A 12477-nucleotide genomic window follows, 5' to 3' on the forward strand; every position below is an offset into this window, starting at 1 on the left:
CTTCAAAATCTGAGGTCGAGGCTCTTCATCACTCAGCCACACCAAGTTAGACTGCTTGCCTCTGGTGGTGAAGAAGGAAATCCAACACTCATCTCCAATGACAACATCTGTGAACCATTTCGGACCATTTGGCTCGAATTCAGCCAGCCATAGACGACAAATCCGCACCCGTTCGCTCTTCTGCTTTTCCGTAAGCAAATGAGATATCCATCGAACACATTTCTTTCTCAGCCCTAAGTGTTCATACATGATGTCATGTGCACTCCCATAATTGACACCAAGCTCCAAGGATAAGAATCGAAGAATAACAATTGGATCTTCGTCAATGATGAAAGCTCGAATCTACCGGGAAACAGTTTCCAGTGATGAGTAGACTCGGGAAAAACTTCCAATAATTCCTCTCTGATCTTCGTTACTTTTTTCCCGAGTTACCACTTTGTGAAAATGCAACCTTCTTTCGAAAAATCCATGTATCCAGTTAGAGGCATAAACCAACAATGACGCAATCGCACAGCACAGCGAGAAAATGTAACCCAGACAAACAGCAACAAGCTCAAATACGTCATAACAGGCAATGCTTGCTGCCCCTTGCTCCCCTCCCTCCCAGTCCCAGCATATACATCTCTCAGCTACGAGTCCGACTGTCATTACTTTCTGATCACCCCTCGTACCCACTTACGTGTGTGTGTAATTCACTGTTTGATCTGCTGCAGTCTCTGACGAGACAGCCAGACGTTACCCTTCGGAACGAGCTCAGAGCTCATTATTTCCGATCTTCGGATAGGTCTGAGACCAGGCACACACCACACACCGGGACAACAAGATCACAACTCCTCGATTTACATCCCGTACCTACTCACTGCTAGGTGAACAGGGGCTACACGTGAAAGGAGACACACCAAATATCTCCACCCGGCCGGGGAATCGAACCCCGGTCCTCAGGCTTGTGAAGCCAGTGTTCTAACCACAGAGCTACCGGGCCGTGTGTGTGTGTGTGTGTGTGTGTGTATTTACCTAGTTGTAGTTTTACAGGGCCTGGACTTTATGCTCGTGTGGTCCCGTCTCCATATCTACACTTATCCAAATTTTCTTTAAAACTATGTACACTCTTTGCTGATACCACTTCCTCACTCAAACTGTTCCAAGTCTCAACACATCTTTGCGGGAAACTAAATTTTTTAACATCTCTCAGACATCGTCCCTTCCTTAGTTTCTTACTATGCGATCTTGTGCTTCTAAAGTCATATTCTTCTCTCAGGATCAGTTTCTCATCATCCACTTCATCCATTCCGTTAATCAATTTATAAACTTGTATCAGATCCCCTCTCTCTCTTCTCTGCTCCAAGGTTGGTAGATCCATTGCCTTTAGTCTCTCCTCATATGTGTGTGTGTGTGTGTGTGTGTGTGTGTGTGTGTGTGTAAATTAATTATTTGTGTTGAGTTTATAAAACTTGTTAATTAAAAGAGGCTGTAAATGTAATGTTTTTGAGGTGGCTGCATAAACTGTATATACTTGTCCCTATGAATGATACTCCAGCAACACTTCGAAATAAATTTATAGGGTGAAGGTAAACCGGACCAAAACTAAGTTCATGGTAATAAATGGAGATGCCAGACACTCACCTCCATTCAGGACACAGATGAGTCTCTGACACTGAGCAGTAGTCATTTCAGGGAAAATCAGCAGAAGGTATTAGAGAAATAAGAGAATATACAGGTATGAGATTGTGATCGGAGGAGCCTATCTACATTATAACGGTCCATTTCTTTCACACTCTTTTCTTTCTTTATTACAATATATGAAATGAGAATAAATGGATAAATCAAACATTATGGGCATTACGACCACTGGAATGTGAGCCCGTGGCAGAAGGTAATGTGTGGAGTGTGGCGCGCAAATGACTGTTGGTTGAGTGAGCACCGAGCAGCGCTAGCGACAAACTTAAAGTTAACGGAAGGAAATTCAAGACGGAGACTGGCGAGAACCTGGTGTTAGTCATTGATTCCTGAGTTCATTCCTTTGATCAGCAGTCCTCCGTGTCTCTCGGCAAGGTATAGTATACATGCAGCTTACGGAAATCACCAGAGTGGAGTGAAATATGCTAGTGTTAACCAGGTGTTGTGAGTTGCCCTGGTCCTGCCCTCCACTCACCATTCAAATCTGGGATTGTAGCGGGGCTCATCGGCACCACTGACACCCTACAGGGAGCCAGTGCGAGGTGTCCAGGTGTAGACAGTGCTATGAGTCAATAATGCACCTAACCCATGTGCTTGTAATTAAGTGTGGGTACGTTAGGTGGCCGCATGTATTGACGGACTGGCCTGTAATGTATGTATTGGAGGCTCTCTCTCTCTCTCTCTCTCTCTCTCTCTCTCTCTCTCTCTCTCTCTCTCTCTCTCTCTCTCTCTCTCTCTCTCTCTCTCTCTCTCTCTCCAAACATCTTTGCATATATATTATTCTGTACATATCAATATTCCTGTAATATTTTCTATGCCTTAAAACTTTTACTTATAAATAGGTTAGCTAATAAGTTAATGCTAAATGTACTACTATTTTTATGTATAAATGCTCCATTTGTATAACTTATATTAGCTATAATAAATGTTCCATGTTCTCTCTCTCTCTCTCTCTCTCTCTCTCTCTCTCTCTCTCTCTCTCTCTCTCTCTCTCTCTCTCTCTCTCTCTCTCTGTGGCCTCTATGCTGTTACCATTATCATATATTTTCAGATTTCTATTTTCTTCATGTACACCAGTGATGTGTTGGCCCTAACTGTGCTGAACCTCCCACAGGTTCCAGGATGGCCTACAACTATGAATTTAATGCACCAAAGTTCTGTGACTTCTCGAAGGGAGACATTGAGGTGGACGAGTCGTATTTTGGTGAGTTCTCATCATGATTTGGTAAATTTGCAGTTTAGCCAATAGCTAAACCCTTTCTTATATTTCTTTTTCCCTATGTCTAACAAGCTTGGGAACCTCCTTGGAAACTTGATCTTATTATTCATTTCCGATAGGGTGAAATGCTCGAAGAAGTGTGATCTAAACCATGAGAATGTGTGGTGTATTGGTTGAAACTGCAATAATATCCATGGTTTTATTGGAAAGGTTTACCTTTGGTGTTGCAGGACACTTTGTTGCTCTGTCATTTTTAAGTCTTGGTGCATTGCCTCCAACAAGACTTTCTAATGAATATCACAGGTTCACTAATGATCAGCATGATCCTAATGCCTGCCTCCATATCCACTTGCTGGTTTATATGTTGGTCAAGTCTTAAAGTTGTTTACAGAGGGAGCACTTACATGTTTTGGCAAGGCATTCCATTCATTTATATTTCTATGTTTAAGAATTTTTGTCTTGTCTTATTGCAGTGGCGTGGTTTGTAAAGTTTACTTTAGATGTGCTTCCACACTTGGCCAGATTTCAGTCTTATAAGCTGGATTTTATGTATATAGTTTATGAGAAGTTTGTCTGGCTGCCTGAAAGTCAGTACAGGGAGGTCTTGGTTCTTGGAGCAGTTAAGATCCATTTGAATTGCTCATCAAGTGGATTTTCATATATTGAAACATGTAACTAATAGCAAAAGATAGGTTAGCTTCAGTGACCTTTGTCAAAGGAAATTTTTGAAGCTAAAATGTACATCAAATGTATTTATATTGCAGAACTCTCGATAAAGAGAAAACAGCTTTCATGTGATGTGTTGCCTTCAGCTGAGGTGTGCAAACAGTCATGGTTGCTTTCTTTCAGATACTGTGTCAGAGATGCCCCAGAAGACACCTACAGCTTCTAGGGCAGCATGTCACCTTGATCTGAAAACATCAGTAGTTGTTTCTGGACTACCAAGTCATCCTCTCCCAAAGACACCACCTGTTTATAAATCAGCAGATCATTCTTCTCCTAAAACACCAACTGTTTCTGAGAGAGAAAGTCATCCTTCTCTAAAGACACCAACTGTTCCTGAGACAACAATTCCACCAGTTCCTGAGTCATCTTCCAAAACAACCATCTCAGAGGCAGCCAGTCCATTTGCCGTGTCACTTCCTGCGCCGAGGAGTGTGCTAAAGAGAAAGAGTAGAGCCTTGTCAGGTCTGGATACAGTTGGGGTGAGGCAGTCACCACGCCTTGCAGCCATTGCTAAGGTAGGTCTGGTCTAGTGAGCTTTCGGAAATTGTGGTGGAGGATCTTCTATTTAGGACATTGCTACATTATATATGGAGCAACAGTGATGTGAGGTGACACTGCACTTAAATATGCTGGCTGCTAGCTTGGTAATGTGGCTATCATAGATATGATAAAAGTACAATAATGATTATCATTGCTTTATGTCCTAGAATATGGCTGTCCTATTCTGTTCAATTCCCTTATGTAAGAATTAACCTATTTTTCAATTTTTCATCCCTCGCATCTGCATATCCCCTTGCCTATATCTTTAAGTTTTTAGTTAAGAGATCTCAAAGCATTATTTATTCGGAATTTGCTTTCAAGCTGTTCCATTTAGGAAATGGCACCCTCATTGGGAATTTACTTCTCCCTTGGCTGGAGCCCTTTTGTTACATAAGGCAAAAGGGAAAAAACAATGATTGTACAAATAAGGTCATAGAAATACTACAATTCTGTTTTTCTATCTTTTATACATCCCACCAGGGTTTCCCTTACCTTAATTTCTCCATGTGATATTAACTTTGTCAGCCATGGCTTCACCAGCCTAGGCTAGGGATGGAAGTAGTTGTCAGCAAACCCACAGTTATAGACTTGAAGTATTTATTCTGGATGTTTTGAAGGCCACTGCCTTCATCCTCAGCAGTACAAAGTAGAATGAAAAATACAGATCCTTGGATGTGAGGTTAAAAGAACACAAGAGAAGTGTAAGGAATTGTCACACTTATAATGCTAAGTTTATCCATGCTTTTGATAATGACAACTCAATTGATTGGGATTCCAGTCAAATGTTATTCAAATGTAACAATTTTAAAAACGTAAGATTTTAGAATCAGTTTGTGTACAGAACTATAATCTAAATGTAGGTATGTTTAAGCTAGATCCATTAATGAGAGCACTGGTGACTAAATCCCTACCAGATCTAGGCACTGTGGTAAAGACAGGTCATGTCCTGATAGGGTTTGAGTAGGGTGGAGCTCACAGGTTGGGTTGGCCATTCACATTATGCCACGTTACTCTCATCCTCTGTCCCTCCCCCTTCTCGTGGTTCAGTTCGCTTGTATTTTTCATTCTGCTTTGTACTGCTGAAGATGAAGGCAGTGGCCTTCGAAATGTCCACATTAAATACTTCAAGTTTATAATTGTGGGTTTACTGACAAGTTTATATTCACTATAGTGTGATATTCCATCCCCATAGTGGAAGTAGTGTTTTCATTTATGTGCTTGCAACAGCGAGCTTGAAATAGTGAATATTACTACCGTATTCTGAAAACAGACAAGCTAGAGAAGAACTTTAATATTTTTTTCTGTTCTGTATTTACTCATGAATTTAATAATATTAATGGCTTTTGCAGGCACTTCGGCGAAATGGAACAAGAAGGTCTTTTGGGAAGACTGGCACTGGACAACAGCAGAACCCTAAGAAAGGTGCAAGGAAACGGTGAGTGTCTCATTCTTGGATGTCTCTACAGAGCACTTATGAGGCTGAAAACGTACTTTTTTTTTTTTTTTTTTTTTTTTTTTTAAATCAAAAAGGAAAGCTGCTAAGGGCAACAAAAACAACTGAAAAGGCCCACTGAGTTGCTGGTGCCTAAATAGAGACAAAAAAATTAGCCAAGAGAATGGGATAAATGTCTTGAAACCTCTGTCTTAAATTAATTTGGGTCATAGGTAGATGGATATGTAGAAGCAGGTAGAGAGTGCCAGAGTTTAACAGAGAAAGGAATGATGAGATGTGAAGTAAGTTTTCAATTTAGATTATAAGTAAAGGACAGACCAAAGATACTTGGTGTTGAAGGGGGGGGAACAGTTTAGTGTCATTGAAGAAGAGAAGATAGTTGTCTGGAAGATTGTATTGAGCTAATAAATGGAGGAATTGAGTTTTTGAGACATTGAAGGATGCTAAGTATCTGACGTGGAAACCGTAGCCATTCCAGGGAAAATCAGCATAGCACCTCCTTAGATTCCCCTAACACGCTGAGGCAAAACACTAGAGGCATGTCTGCTTTGGGGGATCCTGAGAAGGGATGGGAGAAACAGAATAAGATACAACAGATATTACAGTGTGATCAGAGGACCATAATGCCAATGGAGAAGATAGGGTAACAGCAGAAGGATTGGACATTAGGAAAAGGGTGAAGGATGTTGGATGTGCCTCCAAGATGATCAGGAATGCAAGTAGTGTGTTGCACCATTTACTCTAGGTCATGGAGGATAGCAAAGCTGAAGGCTAGTTTATTAGGATGGTCAGTGAAGGAAGAGGAAAGCTAAAACTGCTGATGAGCACTGAAGTCTCCAAGGATGGATTTCTCCGCAAAAGGAAAGAGAGACAAGATATGCTCCACTTTGGAAGTTAAATAGTAAAGGAATTTCTTATAGTTAGAGGAATTAAGAGAGGTAGACAGCATGGATAGATTTAATTTGAGAGTGACTGAAGTTGATGCCAGATTGTGGAAAACGCAGAATATTCAAGAGCCAGTTTAGATTGTTATAGTCTGTTCACTTTAGTCTGAGCCATGAAGCCGAGCCTCATTTGAAAGGAGGCCGCAGATTGGCTGTCCCCCTCTCTCACTCACCTTGTGTTGAAAGGCTGCGTCACGAATGCTTTGTGGTACATGCTTTTGTTTTATGCGTTATATCTCATCTTATACACATAACAGACAGTTTCTGTTGGTACCGTTACACTTAACAGTAAATGCGGAAGCTTTGATACTCAGGGAAAAACAATTAATAAGCAACTATAAAGAAGTTTTAGCGAGTTGAAGTGGAAAACTTTTTGCAACATCTTTATAACACGGTTTACTTATCATCATATCCTTTGGATATATTTAAAGGAATGCTGTTATAAATGATTGCATTTCATAAAAGAATGTCTCCTGAAAGGTATGCAACTTCCAAATTATAGTTAAAAGATAATGTAAGCGAAATAGAGAATTATTTATGGGAAAGTATGACTCACGAGGAAGGGCTCGGCGGAGTGCCACCAGTGAAGACACACCTGCTGGTTCACCTTGATCCAGTTATAACTGGATTACGCTCCCACCGCGACCACTCCTCCGTGCCCTTCCTCGCGAGTCATACTTTCCCATAAATAATACAGAAACTGTCTGTTATGTGTATAAGATGAGATATAACGCATAAAACAAAAGCATGTACCACAAAGCATTCATGACGCAGCCTTTCAATACAAGGTGAGTGAGAGAGGGGGCCAGCCAATCAGCGGCCTCCTTTCAAATGAGGCTCGGCTTCACGGCTCAGACTTAGGTGAACAGATTTTTTTTTTTTTTTTTTTTTGTAAAGGAGAGAATGAGGATGTTCAGTGTAGAAGAGAGACAGTTGAGAGTTATTGAAAAGGGAATAGATATTCAGAAAATTTTGTTTATTTGAATGATGTAGGAATTGAATTTTGAGGCATTGATTAACACTGAGTTATTTCTGTGCAATTGGCTGCATTTTAATGGTTCTATTTGAGTTTGGAATTTTATTCTCTTTGTTTATAAAAGTGGATGAGATCCTGTAATGAATGGTTAATGGTTGAGTACCATGAAATGTTCTTTACCAGAGGTGTGCCGCGGGTGTTGGGAGTAGTGGGACTCAGCGAGCAGGATGAAGCTGATCTGCAGGCCATTGCAACCTTTAATCACAAGGCTGGTAGAACTGCACCCTCCAACAAGCCATTGAAGCTCACTAAACCTGAAGAATTCCATTTTGCCACTGACGGTAGGCTGCGAGGTCCCAGTGCAGCTGCTGCAAACCAGGCTCCTGCCCCTGCCCCAACCAAACCTCATGTAGGAACCACCAAGCCTCAGGAATTCCACTTTGCCACAGATGCCCGTCTCAAGAGCAAAGACCCATCCCAAGGGGAGGAACAGGAGTATGTGGACTTCACAAGGTCACTTCGATCCAGTACAACCTCCTTGGTATGTAGTGTACAGTGTAGTGGGTTGTCTGTGAGACCAGGGACCAACAGGGCTGAGAGTGTGAATGATGTGTGCATGGACAAATAGGTCCCTAAACAGAGTTAGTAGCTGTGGGGGTTGAGAAAAATTGGCATAGACAACTCAGAATGCTTAACTTTATAGAAGCTGTTTTAACTGAAGACAAGATGTGAAGTTTGCAGTTTAGATTATGAGTAAAGAACAAATTGAGAATGTTCAGTGTAGAAGTGGGGAGACAGTTGAGTGTCATTGAAGAAGAGGATAGATATGTCTATAGAAAATTTTGTTGAGTTGATAGATGAAAGAATTGAGTTTTTGAGCATAAGCAATATTAGAGGATAGGAAAAGGTCAAGAATGGTAGGCATATCTACAATATGGTCAGAATATGAGTAAGGTGTTACACTAGTTGCTTTAAGTCATGGAGGGAGTTGGGTAGTCAGAGAATTTCATATGGTCAGATGGTCAAAGGAGTTAGTTGAGAGGTACACACACACACACACACACACCGTGTAGTGTAGTGTTTAGCACACTCGACTCACAATCGAGAGGGCCGGGTTCGAGTCCCGGTAAGCGGCGAGGCAAATGGGCAAGCCTTTTAATGTGTGGCCCCTGTTCACCTAGCAGTAAATAGGTACGGGAAGTAACTCGAGGGGTTGTGGCCTCGCTTTCCCGGTGTGTGTTGTGTGTTGATGTGGTCTCTAGCTGAAAATCGGTCTATGAGCTCTGAGCTCGTTCCGTAATGGGGAAGACTGGCTGGGTGACCAGCAGACGACCGAGGTGAATTACACACACACACACACACACACAGATTACACACACCGCGTAGTGTAGTGGTTAGCATGCTCGACTCACAATCGAGAGGCCCGGGTTTGAGTCCCGGCGCGGCGAGGCAAATGGGCAAGCCTCTTAATATGTGGCCCCTGTTCACCTAGCAGTAAATAGGTACAGGATGTAACTCGAGGGGTTGTGGCCTCGCTTTCCCGGTGTGTGGAGTGTGTTGTGGTCTCAGTCCTACCCGAAGATCGGTCTATGAGCTCTGAGCTCGCTCCGTAATGGGGAAGACTGGCTGGGTGACCAGCAGGCCACCGAGGTGAATTACACACACACAGGATGCGATTAAGAAAGAAGTACAGGCATAAAGAGTCCAAAATAAGAAAGACAATGATAATTTTCAGGAGGTGATTCAGGAAAAGCTAAAAGAAAGAGATGAGAATATGGCAAACAAAATGATAGGAATCCTTAAGGAAAAAGAAAATCTAGTAAGGGAAATTGCAGAAAAAAAAGTGTAATCATATTTAGACTGAAAGAAAAAAAAATGTAAAAGAAAGAAAAAAGAGGAAATGAAATGAGTCAAAGACCTAAAGAATCTAAATGATGAGGATAGACAGAACTTAGAGAAAGAGGTAGAAGAAATCCACAGAATGGGACCATATCAAGAAGGAACAGTGAGACCAATTAAGATACTAAAATCACGAGCAGCAACAGGAGAAATACTATATAGAACAACAAAACTCAGAGAAACAGAAGATTGCAAGGATATATATATATATATATATATATATATATATATATATATATATATAAAAGAAAAATAGAAATGAGGAAGAAAGGAAGAGACACAACGAACTGGTGGCAGAAGCAAGGGAAAAAAATAATGAAAGGTCAGAGGAGGAGAAGAAGGAATTTTTGTGGAGAATTCTAGAAGACAGGATAAGGAAATGGTATATAAAAGAGAAGGAAGAGGAAAAATTGGAGCAAGTTTAACTAAAGGTGATAAGAGCAAGAGATTAAAAGTTATGTATACAAACATAGATGGGGTTTCATCATGTAAATTAAAATTAAAGAGATTACATAAAGAAAGAAGAACTGGCTATATTGTATGCCTGGCTGAAACAAAATTAAATGAGGCAATAAAAATAGACATTGATAATAGATATAATATATGGAGGAGAGACAGAGTGGGTAAAGGAGGAGGAGTCATGATGATGTTAAGGAAAGAGATGGTGGTAAACCAAGTGGAGTGTGGGGAAGGAAAAGCAGAAGCACTGTATATTAAGATGCATATTAAAAAAAAGAGTTAACAATCATTGTAACATATGTGCCACCAAAAACAAATTCATGGACCAATCAAGAATATAAAGACATGATAGATGACACAATAAGGAGTAACAAGAGTCATTAAAGAAAGGAGAAAGATGATATTAGTAGGATATTTCAACTGTAAGGAGGTAGACTGGGAAAATTATGAAAGTGGTATGGGGGAATAAGCCTGGGGAGAAAGATTCTTGAATCTAATGATAGATAATATGATGGACGAAAGAGTAAAGGAAAACACAAGATTCAGAGGAAACGACGAGCCAGCAAGATTGGACCTGGTTTTTACAAGGGGTATACAAATGAACGATGATATAAGATATAAGTGCCCATTGGGAAAGAGTGACCATGTAATATTATAAATGGATATAGAAGAGGGAAAGGAAGATAGAGACGAATCATACAAAGGAGACCAAATTAAACTACAGAAAGGCTGATATTGAGAACCTCAAGAATTATTTCAAAAATGTTAACTGGGAGGAGATGGAAAACTCAGAGAGGGTGCAAGAGAAATATAACTTATTTTTGGAAATACATATACAAAACAGGAGTCAGGGAATATGTCCCGAAATACACCTAAAGAAGAAGGAAAGAAAGATTGGTTTAATGCAAGGTGTGCTAGGGCAAAGGAGAAAAGTGATGGAGCATGGAAAAGGTGGAGAAATAGAAATCCAGTAAATAAGGAAAACTTCAAGGCAGAGAAAAAGAGAAAAATGAATATGCTAAGGTGAGGAAGGAAGAGGAAAAGAACTATGAAAAGGACATTGTCGAAAAATGTAAGGAGCAACCAAAAATGTTCTACAGATTCATAAATGGAAAAATTAGGCAAAGAGAAACAATAGAAAGGTTAGTGATACCGTTCTGTAATTTAAAGGTTCTTCCTTCCTTCCGCTCTTATATATGGGAACCACCTCAGCTCTTTTCCATTCTACTGGTAATGTTCCATTTTCTATTGAGCATTTTATGATGTATATAGGACTTGCTAGTTCTTCCCTACATTCTTTCAGTATTCTGCCTGAGACTTCATCTGGTCCCATTGCCTTCTCTTCATCCAGTTCCTTAATTAACTCTTTTATTTCAAGCTTGGTTACTTTGATCTCTTTCATATAGATTGTCTCTCTATTACCCTGTGGCCTTTCAAATTTGGATTCCTTAGTAAAGACCTCCTGGAATTTATTATTTAATAGTTCTGCCATAGTTTTTGGGTTTTCCACCATCCCGTTCTCTCCTTTTAACCTTTCTATTGTTTCTCTTTGCCCAATTTTTCCATTTATGAATCTATAGAACAATTTGGGTTGCTCCTTACATTTTTTGACAATGTCCTTTCGAAGTTCTTTTCCTCTTCCTTCCTCACCTTAACATATTCATTTCTCGCTGCCTTGAAGTTTTCCTTATTTGCTGGATTTCTATTTCTCCTCCACCTTTTCCATGCTCCATCTCTTTTCTCCTTTGCCCTAGCACATCTTGCATTAAACCAATCTTTCTTTCCTTCTTCTTTAGGTCTATATTTGGGACATATTCCTGACTCCTGTTTTGTATATTTCCAAAAATAAGTTATATTTCTCTTGCATCATCTCTGAGTTTTCCATCTCCTCCCAGTTTACGTTTTAAAATAGTTCTTGAGATTCTCAATATCAGCCTTTCTGTAATTTAATCGGTCTCCTTTGTATGAATCGTCTCTATCTTCCTTTCCCTCTTCTATATCTATTTCTAATATTACATGGTCACTCTTTCCCAATGGGCACTTATATCTTATATCATCATTCATTTGTATACCCTTGTAAAAACTAGGTCCAATCTCGCCGGGTCGTCGTTTCCTCTGAATCTTGTGCATTCCTTTACTCTCTGGTCCATCATATTGTGTATCATTAGGTTCAAGAATCTTTCTCCCCAGGCTTCTTCCCCCATACCACATTCATAATTTTCCCAGTCCACTTCTTTACAGTTGAAATCTCCTACTAATATAACTTTTTTCCTTTCTTTTACAATTCTCGTTAGACTCCTTATTGTGTCATCTATCATGTCTTTATATTCTTGATTGGTCCATGAATTTGTTTTTGGTGGCACATATGTTACAATGATTGTTAACTCTTTTTTATTAATATGCATCTTAACATACAATATTTTTGCTTTTCCTTCCCCACATTCCACTTGGTTTGTCACTATCTACTTCCTTAACATAATCATGACTCCTCCTCCTCCTTTACCCACTCTGTCTCTTCTCCATACATTATACCGATTATCCAAGTCTATTTTGATTGCCTTATTTAGTTTTGTTTCAGCCAGGC

The 12477-nt window shown here is 40.0% G+C and overlaps 1 protein-coding gene across 1 annotated transcript in view; it reads left to right on the forward strand.

Moving 5' to 3' along the window:
- The first annotated feature begins 1873 nt into the window (after nt 1–1873).
- The window catches only part of LOC123513676 (targeting protein for Xklp2-like), a 68302-nt gene continuing 57698 nt past the window's right edge, over nt 1874–12477 (forward strand). Inside the window, exons 1-5 of the mRNA XM_045271014.1 lie at nt 1874–2052; nt 2792–2881; nt 3746–4137; nt 5512–5597; nt 7719–8076. Coding sequence (XP_045126949.1) covers nt 2800–2881; nt 3746–4137; nt 5512–5597; nt 7719–8076 — 918 coding nt within the window. The 5' untranslated portion in view covers nt 1874–2052; nt 2792–2799. The remainder of the gene's footprint in view (nt 2053–2791; nt 2882–3745; nt 4138–5511; nt 5598–7718; nt 8077–12477) is intronic.

Source organism: Portunus trituberculatus, chromosome 36, assembly GCF_017591435.1.
Source record: "Portunus trituberculatus isolate SZX2019 chromosome 36, ASM1759143v1, whole genome shotgun sequence".
NCBI classification, from domain to species: Eukaryota; Metazoa; Arthropoda; class Malacostraca; order Decapoda; family Portunidae; genus Portunus; species Portunus trituberculatus.